At 38.6% G+C, this 17,505-nt stretch overlaps 2 protein-coding genes across 2 annotated transcripts; one reads left to right on the forward strand and one right to left on the reverse strand.

The window, feature by feature from the left end:
* The first annotated feature begins 1,878 nt into the window (after window positions 1-1,878).
* On the forward strand, window positions 1,879-8,527 carry LOC146468474 (transmembrane prolyl 4-hydroxylase-like). Its single transcript, XM_085124363.1, has 11 exons — window positions 1,879-2,108; window positions 3,315-3,396; window positions 3,522-3,697; window positions 4,949-5,007; window positions 5,198-5,232; window positions 5,790-5,955; window positions 6,048-6,105; window positions 6,616-6,728; window positions 6,958-7,048; window positions 7,455-7,581; window positions 7,909-8,527. The coding sequence occupies exons 1-11, from the start codon at window positions 1,977-1,979 to the stop codon at window positions 8,253-8,255; spliced, it is 1,386 nt and encodes a 461-aa protein (XP_084980489.1). The 5' UTR covers window positions 1,879-1,976; the 3' UTR covers window positions 8,256-8,527.
* On the reverse strand, window positions 8,283-15,534 carry LOC146468475 (PHD finger protein 24-like). The gene is made up of 6 exons (XM_085124364.1): window positions 14,547-15,534; window positions 12,829-13,069; window positions 12,045-12,236; window positions 11,523-11,601; window positions 10,295-10,494; window positions 8,283-9,503 (listed from the first exon to the last, which is right to left on the reverse strand). Exons 1-6 carry the CDS (start codon window positions 14,816-14,818, stop codon window positions 9,129-9,131), a joined length of 1,359 nt encoding a protein of 452 aa, XP_084980490.1. The 5' UTR covers window positions 14,819-15,534; the 3' UTR covers window positions 8,283-9,128.
* Between the last annotated feature and the right edge of the window lie 1,971 nt (window positions 15,535-17,505).

Here is a 17,505-nt window from a genome sequence, read left to right on the forward strand (position 1 = left end):
TCTGGCGATAAAGTTTTACATCTCTCTATGAGGTAGGCCTCTCTCGCTTTTCGCCGGGATCCGTTGTTGTTGGGTTGTAATTCCAGAGGAATTATTTTCATTATGTTATTGCGAAACTAAGGCAACATCCTCACTGAAAAAGGTTTTCAAAAGTCTCCGTTTTCATCTCGCCGAAAACGTAGCAAAGTTTTTTCGTTCACACTAGCGTTCTCGTATTATTTGTACCTGTCCACACTGAAAACGAAGCATTTACGAGCGAACGAAGGTTTACCCAGTTCAATAGTCTTGATTTCCGAGACCGTTTTCGAAAGAATCCGTTTTCATCAACGTTTTCGATCGTTTGAGTGTGGACGACAGGGGAAAACGTACAAAAAAATATGCGTTTTCAAACGAATTAGTGTGGACGAGGCCGGCCTTAACAAAATCGTGCACATCAAGAATTCTTTCAGGGCTCATTTAGATGTCAGTCACTCTGTGGTTGGAAAGTACCTTTGGATAGACTGTTTTTCCTCAAATTACTTACGAAGCAGGTACGAATATCAGAAACTTTTTATTAATTTGTGTAAATTTGGTCGAAAATGAAACATTTGACGAGAACGGCCTAAGAGCAGTTTTCAAATTAGTTTCTTTAAACCGAAACCTTGGAAATCACTCTGGCCAATCACGACTGAGACAGATAACACAACGAACCAATCAGAACCCGCGGAAAACACAATCAAACCTGTATTGCCGGCTTCGATCCTCTCAAACCTGTATTACCGGTTTCCTCTGACTTACAACGGCTACTTCTCTAGTTACCTCTGACATGTTTTCTCCTCTATCCTTGTTATTCATTCACATGCGCTAATCTTGTCAATTTAAAACCTCCGATTAACAGCCTTTTCTCTACACCGATGGGGAAACTCTATCTGAAGATGACCATTGTAGCGAAGATTTTCAACTGCACGTAAAATTGGCACCAGACCGGTTAACCGAGCAATTAGCTGACGCGATTTTTCTTGATCTGGCTTGAAAATGTGGCGCGAACTTTTTTATTAATCATATAACACAGTGAAGCAAAACAAAGTTAAGGACACTAAATTAAAAACCCCGTCTATTTCTACAAATCATAAATTTCGATGATTTTCAAACCCCTCGGAAAACCGGTGAGCAACCTGCAAAAACCAAACAAAGGTTTGTTCTTTTGTTATTAAGTGAGTTTGTAAATACCTGCATAGAAATCAAACTGGATTTAAAGATATTCAAACTTCAGACACGTGTTTACTAAATGCATTGCTACAGCCGTTTTCAAGATTGAGAAATACTTAATGATTCAGAATCAAACCAGTTCCCTTAAGTGAGCCAATTTTCCGTTTTCCGTTTTTGCAGAAGACTTTAATAAGGCTCCACCCAAAGGCATTTAAAATGCATACCACGTGTCTTCAATAGCTGGGTTATAAAACTGATAAAATATCAAAATCATCCAATTTTACATTTACGACAAATAAGAAAGTATAACAACGAAAGAGCAAATTAACAAAAACCAAAAAATGTTTGTTTAAATTCCTGGCCAGCTCGTTACCTTTCTTTAAATGGTAAATAGCATTTTGATTCTATTTTGATTACTTCTTTCTTCCCAGAGTAAACACTTGAGTCGTGTATTCTACCCTTGGAGTCTGTGGACGAAATCCTAAAGTGTGAGCATTCAAATGGAAGCTGCTTCTTAGGATTTCGCAAAAAAAAATAAATAAATAAATAAATAAAAGTAGAAGGTTTTGTCTTTTTGTTTTGCATTGGGGTACCCTTGAAAGTGAAAACGTAAAATAATTTAAGAAGCAGCTGCTTGAAGTTCGCTTTGTTACGTCACAGCCGCTGTGCTTTGTTCATGTGCAGGGACCTGTAAACAGTCTAAAAAAACTGATAGTTACCACCAATCTAAAGCACAAAAACTTCATTCAACACACAGATTCTTGCAAGATCTCTTAATTTACGCACATATGGAAAGTTGGAAATATTCCGTAGTGTCTTACCTTTTTCTTTTATGTTGTCTGTTGGCTGCGAAGAGCGAAAAATCGGAGACGAAAATCGATAAAATTAAATGGACTCCGAAGCTTCGTGATCCCGTGAAGGTAAGATGAACGTCTGACTTTGTTTTTAAAAAAGTATTTTTTTGCCTGCCATTTCAGGCGAAACTTGTCCAACTGTTTGGACTGCCAGTCTCGTACAAAAAAAATAGAAAATTAAATGATTTGAAGTTTTTGGCGACTTGCCGCGTGGATGAATTAACAGCAACATAAGGCAATTTGTCCCGTGCAACGCAAGTACGACATCATATCGTTACGGGGCATTTGCAAGCAAAAATCACTCGTATCGCCGAGGGCTATTTCAGTGGCCTGAAAGGCGAATAAATGCGCTTTTTTGCCGAATTATAAGATTAACTGAACCGCAACTGAATTACAATTAAGGAACTTTTCATAGCGTACCCTTCGAGCACATGGATTGCATATCTTAATGGAGAACCAGACACAGGTTTTTGAAGATGCCTTATCTTTTTCTCGAAGTATTCTCAATCTGAATTCTGCAATTCAGTTATCTTTTGTCAAATTAGATGCACCTCTTGATTCTGGATGATCTTATAGAGTTAACCTAATGATAATTGATTTCCCAGCGTGTTTGACGTGTTTTGAAGCAGCCACCACGTTATTGCCAAGAAGAAAAAGCCAATTAGAAAATTGAATTACGTTTCGGTTAACACTGATTACTTTGCATTTATTTAAAACTCTTTTAAACTTTGCTAACCTCGTCGAGGTACCCAGGAGTTCAAATTGCCGGTTGAAGGTTAAACGTCGACAGAGAAACAAAAAATACGCTTTGTGTATTCCCGGCGTTTCGCTTAACTTTGAATTTCGCCATTTTAATGTGTATAAATACAAACTCTTATAAGAGTTTTATAATGTATAAATAAACTAGTTTGTACGCCTTAAGCTTGATCTACGTTATTTCAAACGACGGATTAAATTCTTCCAGAGTATTAAGGGAGCGGGGAGGGCGCAGTGATAAGAGCACTCGCCTCTAACCAATGCGGCCAGGGTTCGATTCCTGGACTCGGCGTCATATGTTAAGTTTGTTGTTGGTTCTCGTCCTTCCTCCGAGAGGCTTTCCTCCGGATTCTTCGGTTTTCCTTTCTCAAAAACCAATATTTCTAAACTCCAATTCGATCTGGAAAGTTTCCCCAATAAGTCCTCTGCGCTAAACACATTGGCACTTAAATAAAGTGATTTATTTTTTTTGTTTTTTTTTTTTTGAATAAATTGATATGTTATTTTCTTGTAAAGATTGGTCATCAAGAAGAGGTGATGGTGTTCCCTTTTCACAAGCGAAAAGTGACAACAGTAAGCATGAAACCTCCGATTTTTGGTGAGTTTTCACTGATTTACATAGTTTATTTATTTATTTATTTATTTATGAATTTGTGTCCAGATATATTTTTTTTCTACTTATTGAAAAACCTATGGTAAAATGATTCGTTCTCTTCTTTAAAGAAATTCCAAACTTTCTCACGGAAGTGGAATGTGATCACTTGATCAGCTATTCTAAGCGCCTCGGCATGGAGAAGAGTCCGTTAGCAAAATCGAGCCAAACCATTGATGATGAAACATCAGAGAGGACGTTTAAGATTTGGGATAACAACGATGATGGATTTATTGAACCTGTTGAGGTACGTGAAACTAACGTATTCGGCATCCAGTAGAGCTGAGCCCCTTATACCTCCCGAGAATATAACATAAAATCCGTAATGATTTAGTTAATAGAGATTAAGCACCACGTTTACGGCAAACGTGAGATTCGCGTTTATGTTTTCTTGAAAAAATGAGGACATAGATGAAGAAAAGTGATGAAAGATGGAAACAGCGAGCGGCAAATGAAGGATAAACATGGTCACGTGGTCATTTCTGCCGTTTGCCGTTTGCCGTTTGCCGCAAACGTGATGCTTAATCTCTCTAATATCGGTTTTCCCCTAACTGCATTTCTCAACCCAAGGAGCCCCAGACACAGTGTTTGCAAGTATTATCAACTCCCGTCCAACATTAACGCCTGTGGTACGTCCTTTTTCCCAAGAACCATAAGTACATGGAACCTACTGCCCAGCAATGTGGTGATGGATCACACTCTACAGGTTATAACCTTGTAGGCTCCTGGCCACCTACGCAGACTATAAGACCTGTTCCTGTGTATACCAGAATTATCTCAAGCTATCTAGGTTTAGTACTTTTAAAAGACTTTAAGAATGCCAACGAAATGACGCGGAACAGTATGGCATGTCACTTTCTAAAAATATTATTGATTTACGTACTAGAGGTAAAAATCAGGTTAAGTTGCACTAGGATCCTAAGTGGCCCACACGGCCGGAGTTTAACCCGGTTTCTGTAGCATGAAGTAAATAGGAGTATTACTACTCCCCCTGGATATGGGATGCTAGTCCATCACAGGATACCCAGTTTGAAGTGACTAAGAGTATTACTACTCCCCCCTGGATGGGATGCTGGTCCATCACAGGATACCCAGCATGAAGTGACTAGGAGTATTACTACCCCCTGGCCTGGATGGGATGCTAGTCCATCACAGGATACCCAGCGTGAAGTAACTAGGAGTATTGCTACTCCCCCCCCCCCCCCCTGGATGGGATGCTAGTCCATCGCAGGATTACCCCCAGCAGTATCGGCTCCAGTACCCATTTATACACCTGTGTGAAGAAAGACAATGTGGAGTAAAGTTTCCTATCTAAGGAAACAACACAGTAATGCAGAGACCAACCTGGCCTTAACCATGGATCCTCTGATTGTCCGACTGAAAGTGCGATTGAAAGGCCGACACGCCGTCCATCCACCGTTTCTTGCCCACGACGTGAGATGTATCAGTGATTTTGACCGCTCTGGATTTCACGATGATATTGTCGTTAATCTTTCAGATTATGCATTTACGCGGAAAAGAAGACTTATATTTCACTGAAGAAGATCTTCTTGAAATGTAAGGAAAAGTGACGTTTCTCTGTTTTTTTGCCTGAAGCTTAATTCATCTGTCTTATTGTACAGTAATGAAGCAAGTACTTATTTAAAATTAGAGTGAATTGCTTCCTTTTTGTTACATTAGTGGCAATTAAGCCTTAATTCTTAAGTATTCATTTTTACTTAACATAATTTTGTATTTTCGCTCGTAGGTTTAAAGAACTTAACATGGACAAAGATAACGATGGTAAATCTATATTTGAAGCTATATCATCGACACCAAATGGCATTAGTAGATGTGATAAAACTTTTTAAAACATGTTTCCCTTATTTAATATGTTCATATTTATACACTGAATATCTCTGTTTTTATTTGTTTTACCATTTTTTAATTTTTTACGTTTATTCCGGTCATTCAATCGTGGATCAACATTTTATTAAGATTTCCCTTGTTAAAACTTTGCGACCATTTGTTTCTACTTACAGTTACCGTAGTTTCCTCGGCCCCTGATTAAAGTTAGTTTTTCTAACCTAAAATGTTGTTAAAAATAACTTTATCAGCCTTGAATCTTTAAAGTTTTTAATTTATTTTTTGTTTATTGTATTTCATTTTTACGCGAAGTCAGTTTCTGATCCTGGTCTCCACAAAAATCTTAGTACATATTGCACCTTGTTGTTTTTGTAATCCTAGAATGTTTTACAGAAGTCAATGAAATAAAAACTTCTTGCCCGAGGTCACTGTAACAATAAGCAAAATAATTTCACTCTATAGTTTAATCTCTTCTTAACTTCTTTGTGTTTTAGGAAAAATCGATTTTGATGAATTCAGCAAAGTAACAGTACCGGTCATTAAAGAATACTTTGATAAAGTTCGACGAACAAAACCTCAACTCCGCAGCCGCAATAGCCGGCAGGTTTGGATGTTCCACAACGATCCTAAGTACCCAATCCTCTCGGACTTTCATGGCAGGTAAGAGACTTGTACCGAGCCAAAGAAACGTTGACATGAGTCTTGCTCCCCTCTCCCCTTGGTCATTTACAGTCTTTTTCCTTTTTTGTTAGATTGTCACGTTTGAGTCTACTCCCCGAAGAATTTATTAACAACACAGAACCACTACAGGTACGTAAAAATTTTTTGTAGTGTTTCAGGACAGTACAATCTCACAACCTCAGACACTTGTTCTTTGAAGTATTGAGGCTCCAAAACTTTCACTGATATTAACGATCATTTACTCTTTCTATATGATGTTATTTGATCTTGGTGTCAAGTTTCGCTTGTTTTCTCTCGTTTTCTCTTATTTCTGCTCTTTTTGGTATATCGTGGAGACTGTTACATGGTCGAAATGAAATTTTGAAATGCTTTTCTGAAGTAAGAAAAACTGGAGGATCTGGACAAAAGCGAGAAGCGACAAAAAAATCCATCCACATATGGCGTCAACTCCTGGAATCGAGCCCGGGTCATTTTCCCTTATATCTATTATTTCTTTTTTTCTCTCCTACTTGTCTTCCACTTTCTCTTATTTCTTTTTTACTTTCTTGATTAATTTCTCCTTTATTCTTCTAAATTTTGTGTTTCGTATTTTTCCGTTCCCTTTTCCCATTTATCTCATTTTCGCTGTTCTGACGTCAGGTCGTGAAGTATGACGTACACGGACATTACCATTGTCACCACGACTCAGATGACCTGGACCCCAGTCTCCCATGTTGCTCTTTCTCCAGGGAAGATGACTGTCGACTCTGCAGGTCAGCGGATTTTAAATTGCATCAATGTTACCATGGATACAAGGATATCTTAGTCAGCTTTTTGTGAGCATGAGGAGCGTGTGTTTATGTTTCTGTGTGGGAGCATCAGATCCTTGTTTCGCAAACCATATTCTCTGTGAATTCTTTGATCGTTACAATTTATAGAAACCGGATTAAATTGCATGTAGGTGCCACTTACATTCTAAACATTCCATATTTATTTTTGCAGATTTGCCACAGTTCTGATTTATTTAAACGATCCAAAAGAAGGAGGAGAAACAGCATTTCCTTTGGCAGGCAATGAAACATTTTCAATGGAGGTAAGAACGAAACGGGAAAACTACTAAGGCTTATGTCAGAATGATTGCCCTTGTAACAAGCGCCACACGACAGTTTCTACGTCATGTGCGTTTCCTAGTAACAATGTTTATGTGCACTCTGGTAACAAACAGCCATCGACTCAGTATTTTGGTTTTATAGTGCACTGGCTATTAGCGTCACTTGTAAATACCGTTCGTGCTGTCGTGCTGAGCACTCCGATATGGAGTGAAATATTCAAGACACTGGTCGTTTTAATCATTTTCTTTGTTTATTAAATTTCGTTTCAGGTTAAAATTATTAAAACATCATGTGAAAGATTTTATGCTATTCATCAAAACGCGTATCTGCATATTGACACTGTAGGGAGATCTTTGATTGTGATCACTCGTGTTGTCTTCTTTTAAGGCGTGGGAAAGAGGTGAAGGTTGGAAGTGTAACTTGGCTCAGAACTGTCATCAAAGTAACCTGGTTGTTAAACCAGAAAAGGGGAAGGCTATCATGTGGTACAACCATCTACTAGACGAGAAAACAGGTAATAGATAGATAGACACCTTCATTAAAACCAAAACAAATAAATAAATAAATAGGTAAGACCTCAGGGTAGTCCCTTCAGGGAGCTTACAAAGCATCTCTGCTATCAGTAGGAGCCCTGAAGACTCAGACTGTGAAAAAACGATGTAAGCTCATTGTTTTAAAGGTAATGGTAAATTGTGGCACTGAAATAATTCCCAAATTAATTTCACGAAAGCATTGTGAAACGAACAGAAACACAGGAAAGTACTGCTTAGTAGCTTTCATTCGAGTGCTCGTTCCTTATGAGAGAGTGGTTTTATCATTTAGAGCTGTTTTTTTTTTTAAGGTTGGCTTGGTGAACTCGACCAATTGGCTCAACATGGCGGATGCGATGTCCTTAAGGGAACAAAGTGGGTTGCCAACCTTTGGCTGACCTTGGTTGGTGACCCGGGTACAGGAGAAGCTTTTAAGGGTTGGATCGATTCCGGCAAGGACGAGAGTCAATTCCAACCAGGGACAAACTGGAGAGGAGAAGCGGTGAAAACAGGCGCTGAAGAAGAAAAGGAAAGCAAAGAAAAAGAAGGAAGTGGAACAGAGAAAAAGGAAGAAACAGAGGATGAGAAACAGAAAAAAATCGAGGAAGCTAAAAAGGAAAGCAAAGATGGATCATATGATGTAAAACTTGAGCTCTAAGCTCTACATACATGTCAGCACTATTGAGGTCAAATTTAAAATTCTCCTTATTGCTTTCTTTACTTTTTGTAGCTTGCCTTAGGAGAATTTTGCTTTTAGTCAGTTATTTTCAGCTGATCAAAGGTACCATTCTTGGTCCCTGTAACTGAAGATTTTATAAAAGAACAGGCGTAAATTGAACATCATTCATTGTTGGGTGTTGTTTACTGTATCTTAGATATGTTACTACTTCTGAATAATGACTGTTTTAAAATAAATTTTTCTAATCTTTCTGCCCTTGTTGGTTTTTGTGGCATTAACGTATTAAAGTCGCCGCCCTGATGTCAGCTCATTGGGCGAGTTTCGTTTACAGTCAGCTACAGTTGGGTCTTGGATGTCGGCACGGATTAAAAAAGGGTATCCTCGACTCGAATTAGCCTGTTCCAGGCTCTCGGTGTACCACGGAAGACGCGAAGGAGCAAACGAGAAGAGCGAAAACGGCTAGACTCGAAATGCAGTTTAGAACTACTGCTTTTTGTAAAAGGAGAAGAGAAAATAGGAAGAGAACAGAAAGAAAACTAACTCAAGCTAAAATAAGAAAAACACTCTCGGTGTTGGTTGTTTATTTTACTAGTGTACGTCATTTTTAATATATTCTTTAACTATTTACATATACTACACCGACTGTCGCTTCGACTTCGTGTGAATGGAGCAAATAATAGACTTCTGTGCACGCATAGCTTATGGTTTCAACCGCTGATCAAATGAAGCGAAGGCTCTGTGAGAGAATGAGAAGAACCCATCTCATGTAAAATTAAACAAAGGCTTTTTTTAAGAACTTGTCTAATATGAGGAAGCGAACATATGTTAATAATATCAATATATATATTCTTCTTAGTCTTCCTCATCATCGTATTCTGTGCCATAGGACTCTATTCGAGGAACATACGGCCTCATAGACACCGTATTTGGTCGAGCGGCCAAGATATACAATGCGTGGTTCTTCACGAAGTCTCCCCATTTAACTGTGGTAGGCCGCTGAAAAAGTTGAGGTCCTTCGGGCTCAGGTTCCTTGATCCACTCGGTCCCAAGCCAGTCCCATACGGGAACTTTTTCATGTCGGAGATTTATCAGAGAGAGGTACCAGTTTTTAAAGGCCATCCGGGATGAATTTTTGCTTATTTCTCCGCATCCATCTTGATCATATCGTTTGAAGAACCGTTTGAGTTTGTGAACTTCTTGCTTTGTCAGATAAGAGACAAGATTTCTCTGAAAAAAAAAAGATGTAAAGAACTGTTTTCATTTTTATCAACAACTAGTTCTTCTGTACCAAATCAAAAGCATCACAGCTTGGTAATCACGTCATAACAGCCAGACACGTGATGCCTGCAAATCCCTGGCAATAGATTACAAAGCAAAATGAAAACATTTCTGGAATTCTCCACTTTACTGTATTTCAAAACTTAAAAAATGCTGTTTAATTTCTAAAAACCCTTTCTACGTTGAGTAATTAGTAAATAGATGTTAATAGTAAATGATGGCGTGAAATTCGGTGCCCTTGCACTTTTTGCGTTGTTTGACTACCTTTTATACCAGATTACTGGGTATTTGATTTTGCAATGTGTAGTAAATCACATTCTTTCAAACCTAAGTAGATTACATACCTTCGCCTACCCCAAAAATGACAAAGAAATCAAGGATAGCTTCAAAGGCAAACAGGCTGACGATAATTTGTGGGAGTCATTAACTGAAGGTGAGTCTTACTTAACATTCTTTCACTCGTTTTGCTTAAGTAGACATACTCGGCTTGAATCTCGAGTACATAGCACTTATACTAAGTTCTCAATTAGCAGAGGGTGAAGGGGTTACAAATCCCATTTCAGTATAAACCCCAGCCTCGAGCCCAACTTTTGCTCCTGACATTATTCTGGCCCTCGTTCCCAGTGCCCAGATTTAATGACCAAATCCCATTTCCAGTGCGTCAAATTCCATTTTCAAAGAGAAGAAGAGTAAATCCCAGTTCCCATTTTACCCTTTAAGTACCCTCTGAAAATTCTCACCTTCTTCCTTTCGTTTAATTTCCTCACGCACATAGGCATCAAGTACTCCCACCAATCAATCACCCCGGTGCCTTTCCTGTCCATATCAGCAAACGTCCTTTCTTCAATAGTCACGCGATATCCGGGCATCTCAATACCCAGCAGCTCACGGTAGCAATCTTTCTGATACTCGATGTACTCTTCTCTATTTATGAGTGAATCTGAAAGTATGCGATAAAATGGTGAAACTTGACTTGAGGAGGGTAACCAGTGTTTTTTTTTAGTTTAATCTTAAGACTTGCTGGTACTCAAATATAAGTTGGTTGGAGAGGTCAGGGAATAAAGTTTCTAGGAAATACCACAACAGCGGAAACCATGTTCTTGTTGCTCAGAACAACAGTGAGATAACTGGAAACTTTTATTAGGGCAGAGCACATAAAAATAATCACAATAATGATGACGATGAAGATGATGATGCCGACGTCGACAAGGACGACGTGATGGTGATAGTTTTGAGGCTGGTGATGATGATGATGATGATAATGATGATGATGATGATGATGATGATGATGATGATGATGATGATGATAATGATGATGATGATGATGATGATGATGATGATGATGATGATGATGATGATGATGATGAGAAGGAGGAGGAGGACTAGGAGGAGGAGGAGAAGGAGAAGGAGAAGGAGAAGGAGAAGGGGGAGGATTAAGGTATTTATGGTGATGGCGACGACGGTGTTGTTAATAATGATTATGATTAAGACAGTGATGGTGATGAAAGTGATAGTGGTGACGATACTGAATGATTATGATAAGCGATGATGATGATGAGGCAGCAAACTGATTGCAAGGTTGGCACTACTGCAAAGGGGAATATTTCAACTAGTACAGCTAGCCTTCTTTGGGGCCAGAGCTTTTGATTATGTATCTCTACAACAAGAGACCCATCAGCAAAAAGTATTCATAACAGTTTATTTGTGCGTTTTGTGGTCCCCTGGGGCCCGTTTCTCGAACGTCCCGGTAACTTACCGGGCCCGATAAGTGTCTTTGGTGATAAATGTTTCTTTACAGAAGTAAACTTTTCTTAGCTTTGAATACTAAATTTTAAAACTTAATAATTCTATTAAAACGTTGGCCAAGTACCGTGTCTGTAATCACTGTGTAATCGGCGAAAAAACATTTAAAAATATACTTATCGGGCCCGGTAAGTTGCGATCCGTTAAAAGTGAATTTGTACTAACCCTGATTTGTGTCCATTTTATCAAAGGTCTCCATCACATCAATTTTTTCTGTATCGCATAAAAGATAGAACAAGTTCTCCTGTAAAACACAAAAGACATTAGATGATGTTAAATTTCTTTTCTGTGGTTTACGTTTCCTGAGCTCTATTATTAGTTCCAGAAACCTCATTTAATGTTCTCTACTAAACCAATTATTGTATGGATGGCCTATAACGCCACACATATCTATGTCAAAGACAGAAAATGTCAAATAGCGTATTTGCATTGGATCGATTTGAAACCCTGTTTTCGGATCAACAATCTTAACAAGTGTCATTTTTAACCAATCAGGAACCAACAAAAACTTTTGTACAGCCGATTTCTTTTTTTTCCCGTGCCTAGCGTCAACTGTAGTTGGTTTCCCGCGCTTAGTAGAAGTTTTGTGGCGCTTGGCGTCAGTTTTTTTTCCCGCGCTTGGAATCGTTTTCTGATTGCGTGACTCACGTTTATTGTGTTTCTCGTTTGTTTTAGTCTCAAACTTACACAATAGAAGCAACTCCACCCAATGTCTGTCGTTGAAAGTTGTATTGCCTCACGTGATAAGCCTTCTGAAAGGAAACCGCGACTTTCCAGACACTCTGTGTGATAAATTCGTGGACAGATCCTGCACGGATTCAGAGGACTGTTTTCCGTGGAGGAAGTTTGACAAATCTGACAATTGATATTCCACTGCGGCTATGAAAATACGGAAAAACATATAAACTGCTTGGTTTTTACTACCGCTTCTCAGTGACACTCATTTTATTGTTAACTTTTCGGTTCAAATTCTATTTTTGTGACCCTTAAGAAATGTTTTAGTTTTAAACGTTTTACCCTTTCACAATGACTATGAGGTAAAAAAAAAGACACCCCTTTAGGGGGAGCCTCCCAGTACAGCCCATCATGTGAAGTAAAACAAGTGTCCAAGTGACTGAATGTCTGAGTGCCATCTCTGTTAACTGTAAGCAGCTATAAAAAGGTTGAGACACTCGGCATTTTTCCTATTTCCTGCAAAAACGCACTCTAAAAGGCCAATGAAAAATGTAATGCAATTCAAGCCCCCCCCCCCCCCCCCCCACCTCTCCCCATTTCAGTGTTGACGCTTGCTTGGTTGAATGTCATTGTGAATTTTGTTCAACAATGATAACAGGGGGGTGGGGGGTGGGAAATAAGTAATATTATGGTGTGTGTCGAAGAGGTACCCAACAATAGAGAGTCTCAGCTCTTTTTACAATTGCTTATGGCCAGCTTTCTATGGCTAACTATCTGTCTGTTTATCTATACTTACTATAAACTCCTCGTCATAGGACAGAACTTCATCTTGGGTCTTCATGTGAGCATCCACGGTGCTCGTTCTTCTGATAAACCGGACAGCATCAGCCAACATTTTAAACCGGCCTTGCATAATGCCTCTACGCTCCAGTTCCATTGAAGCTCTCCTTTCCCGATTCGCTGATTCACGCAGAGCAGTCCATGCCACGCTTGTGTCATTTATGGCCAGGCTGTGCCTATCGTCTCCAATATTGACACTGAAAAAACAATCAAAGTTGGTTCAAGTCTTTAAATCCCAATATCAACACGTATATTCTCCCTACCGCTTCTCACATTTATAACCGATACTAGTTGGGAGACCATGTTTAAAGATATCAAGTCATTTTTAATGATTATTTCCTTTTTTCTCATGACTTATCTGTTTGATATAATAGTGATGTTGTAAGGAGAAATTACATGGTGATCACACAGTTATATATACATCGCGGTTTTAAATACTATTTCTATGTACTAGAAGGATAATTATTAACAAACATGGACCATTATTTTAACGATTCCATCGATAACAACAACAACAACAACAACAATATTTATTAACTCACACTTTAACTAGTTACAGAGCATCGTTATATACATCACAGGTTAATTAAAGAGCATAATAAGAAAAGTAATTTAGGTAATTGGAGCCTAGAGGCTAAAGGAACCGTAAGGTTTTGGAGTTAATCTCTAATAACTATTTACAGTTAATTTTGATAAAAAAAGGAGCAACAAAGAAGAAAGAAACCAGACCCAGTTAATAATGCTTAATAAGTCAGATTTAAAGTTGTTTTTACGCAATTTGTAAGAGTATTGTTTAAACAGCAGATATTGTTTTACTTCTTTGGCAAAAGAAAATGTACTGAGATCTTTCAAGTTATGAGGGATATCATGCCAGAGGTCAATCGCCTGATAGGAAAACATTTGTTTCCCAGTGTTGATTCGAATACGTGGTTTGCAGAAATATTGCTTTAATGCGTACGTTGCTTTAATGCAAATATGTGTTTTCTAAAATATGTGATTCAAACCCCAGCTAAACTAGCATAAACTGCAGCAATCAGCCCATTGAACACAAGAAGAGAAAAGTAGGCTAAGAAATTGAACAGAGTGCAGATTCCATTGTTAGTAATGGAAGAATCACGAATTAAGTAAAATGCGCTTATATCATAATGACTCCGACCGTGTTAGTCATAATTGCACGCGCGCGCTTTGCGTCCACTCCACAGACTCAAAAGTTAACGTATTGAAGGAAAAGACAAGTTGTAAGGCTGGGAAAGAAATGCTTAACTCGTCTTCTCAGAACTTGAGTTGGAGAAGTCATAGTGGGTTTATGGACATGGCAACGGATTCACAAACAAACCAGCTGAATAGGAGGTCCCAGGCAACCATGCATGAACAATAGATAATGCTAACAATAATCACTTAAAGCAATTAAAATGTTCAACTCGCAATACAAACTCAAAATCAAAGCAAACAAGGGATACAAAATCTGTTTATAGATCCACCACCATTAAATTAAGAGTATCAATTATTGATGGTGTAATCCAGCCAAAGTCTCGGGCCAAAAATTAAAATAAAATTGATTCGATGGCATTGTGTAAGAACTGGACTAATCACAACTCGTATTATTAGCTTGTCCCGTAAAATTGTTACTGGAGCATCAGTTGAATCAAACAACAGAGTTTTCTAACTTTTTACCTGTGTACAAACTTCATCACCTCTCTTTCCTGATCATCAACAGAAGCAGAGTTTTGTTCATGTTCTTCATTAACTGTCGCCAGCCTGCCTGGACTATTCAAGGTATCTTTCCGTCGAAATTTCCACTCCAAAATCTCGTCTATTTGATCCGCAGTTGTTTTGCGTTTAGCTCCGTTAAGTTTTGCTTTAAAAGCCCCCGCGGCTGTAACTGTGAAAAGAGCGCTTTCAGGTTTAATGCCCTCCTCTCTTCCACCGCGGATAATGTTTCCCATCTTCTCATGTTAACAGCATTTGCATTTGTACTTCTAAAATGCATGCACTTAATTAACGGGTGACAAAAAGAACTCATTTGACGCAACAAAAGAACGCATGATTACAACAAATGTTTTTCATTCGAATTACAAGACCTTGAAATTATCGCCAAACGTTACCCTAAAACTTGCCAAGGAACTGAGAAGGCCTCGTGGTGCAAGACTAACAGAAAAATCCCATTTGAAGTTTCATAACTTCAGTTTTGTAATAAAATAAATGAGAAAAGGCAAATTTCTATTCTTGTCTGAGTATGTTTAGTTCGTCAATGGAAATTCTATTTTTATTGTCGAAAGTAATTAAGCGGCTATGGTAATTGAGAAGACACTTTTAAATGGAACTGAGGGAACACTTATGGATCGACTAATATCCATACAAAATACATGTACTCAACCAAACCATAACTTGATAACAAGTCGTAATTTCTAAGTCGTTGCATACTGATACCGATCCTTTTATCGGTACTGTAATGAATTCTTGAAAATCTTCTTTCAAAAATTCTTTGGTAGGATTTTGCACGTGATATTCGTTGTGTTACATTAGCTTTTAGAATCTCCAATAGTATCGTTTTGGTTTACATTTTTTTTACTACAGTATTTCTTATTATTCAATACCATACAATAGGATGCAAACTTTAATGACACTCCCTGAAAAGGCTTTTCAGTGACAACAATAATAAATTTACAACATTATACGTCAAAACGATAGCAAATCTAAAAGTTACAATGATGCAATGATTTATCTAAGAAAAGTAAAATTGAGCTAAAGAATGGTCGCTAAAAACAACAAGATAAAATCGTTATGTAAAAGCTAAGACAGACTAGAAAGGAAAGCGGCGAATAAGTTGGCTCAAAGTTTACGCTTGAAAATAATAAAAGAGTTGCAGAGTTTAAAGATATTGTCCAGACTGTTCCACCGACTTACTATACGGTAATAGGATGTCCTTTGTCCAGATCTAGATTTAAATAAGTGTTCTTGTAAACTATTGCATTTGGTAAAACATTGGCCTCCCCGATTAGCACATTGCTTCTTGTGGGCAGTTGAATTGATTATCCAACTAACTATAGTAAGTATTGAAAAGTGTTTTCGTTTTTCGTCTCAAATATATTCCATCGTAATTTGCACTAAAAGTATGTAAAATGAATACAAAAGCTAAAATCGTCACAACTAACAAAAAAACCACAGAAGATAAACTTACACATGAATTCCAGCTACCAGTTTTCAATGATATAAAACTATCAGAAAATTGAAGTTAAGTTGAGTGACGAGAAAATGAAAAAAATAGTATGCGCTTTCCTTCAGCCAAAATACCAACATTCCTGCCCAGTCGACAATTTGACAAGGACATGACAAGGGACATGAACGAAAGCGCATCTTTCCCTACGATGTCTTCGGGCGAAGTTGCCAGCCTTAATATCAAAATGGCTGAAAAAGAGAGGGAAAAAAAAAAAAAAAAACAGCCGACAGCGGTACCTCTGGACGCTTTGCCGGAGCGTTGTACCATGACGATGCACCACGAGATTTCGGCCCGCGGTTCGCTTATGCCAGCCGGAGATGGTTCCGCGATGCTTTCCGATACCTTGTCCCTGACAAGACAGTGAGGGAGAGAAAAGTCGGCCCCTAGACCATATGAGACAGATCCCTTTCGTTGACACCCCAGTTCCACCTTACTGACTTAAACGGAGATTCAGCCATGTATATATATGACAATGTAGTCATTTTCTCTTCCATGTGGTACGTTTTGAGGTTTGAGCATGCGCAAGGGCTAAAACGATATAATGACAGAAGGATGACTCGTGGTCAAACGACCTGTAGTCTTCGAGGTACCGCTAGTCTTGGACTCCTTTTACCTTATATCATTCTTACAATTTTTAATGCCGTTTTTCCGAAAACGATTGCTCCTTTGATGGGTTGTTGACATACTTAAGGGAATCAGGTCGTCACTCGAAGAGCTCTTTGAAAGCCGTTGCTATTTTTCTGTTTTTGGCTATTAAGTCAACACTTATTACTGTGCCATGCGATGAAAATGTGCCACGTTTGTTACTACAACAATTCAGACGCTACCTTTCGCCTCTTGATGTCTGGTGACAACAATCTAACCATGGACAAGTTTCTGCTTCGACTGCTGGTAAGATCAATTACCTCGTGATAAATACCAAAAGCTAAAAAGTTATCACAAAGACAGCACAACAAACTGGCAATCCGTGTGTAACCTCCATCGCTTCCAGGACCTGGTGTACGCCGAAAACTCTGACGTTATATGCGTCAACGAGACATGGTTCAACCGAATATCAGCACTCTGAAATAGTGTATTCTGGCTTCACAATATTTGGGAGAGATCTGTCGGAAGCCGAGCTGCAACAACTTGAGATCATTTTTGCCGAAATTACTACGCTTACTGGTGAAAGAATTTTATTCTGTTTTTGCTATGGGCCACCCAATGAAGACGCAAGTTGGATGGATGTATTCGATAATTTTCTGCATGATGTTTGTGATCAGTTCGACAATATGGTAATTTCGGGTGACTTCAATTTGCCAGACATCCTCTGGGACTCCATTGACAGGGCATCGGGTGTTACGAACTAGCCGAGTTCGAATTTGGAGTCAGTCTCTTGGAGAGGTTTAGCTCTTACCTGATGGGTCGCTACAA

Source organism: Pavona decussata, unplaced genomic scaffold (assembly GCF_977016875.1).
Source record: "Pavona decussata unplaced genomic scaffold, jaPavDecu1.1 SCAFFOLD_130, whole genome shotgun sequence".
Taxonomy (NCBI): domain Eukaryota; kingdom Metazoa; phylum Cnidaria; class Anthozoa; order Scleractinia; family Agariciidae; genus Pavona; species Pavona decussata.

Coding starts and splice junctions, on each gene's coding strand:
- LOC146468474 (XM_085124363.1), top strand. CDS start 1,977: ATGGAAAGTTGGAAATATTCCGTAGTGTCTTACCTTTTTCTTTTATGT. Junction 2,109..3,314: donor AGCTTCGTGATCCCGTGAAG/GTAAGATGAACG, acceptor TTTCTTGTAAAG/ATTGGTCATCAAGAAGAGGT. Junction 3,397..3,521: donor CATGAAACCTCCGATTTTTG/GTGAGTTTTCAC, acceptor TCTTCTTTAAAG/AAATTCCAAACTTTCTCACG.
- LOC146468475 (XM_085124364.1), bottom strand. CDS start 14,818: ATGGGAAACATTATCCGCGGTGGAAGAGAGGAGGGCATTAAACCTGAA. Junction 13,070..14,546: donor GTGATGAAGTTTGTACACAG/GTAAAAAGTTAG, acceptor TTGTTTTTTCAG/TGTCAATATTGGAGACGATA. Junction 9,504..10,294: donor AATTAAACGAAAGGAAGAAG/GTGAGAATTTTC, acceptor TTTTTTTTTCAG/AGAAATCTTGTCTCTTATCT.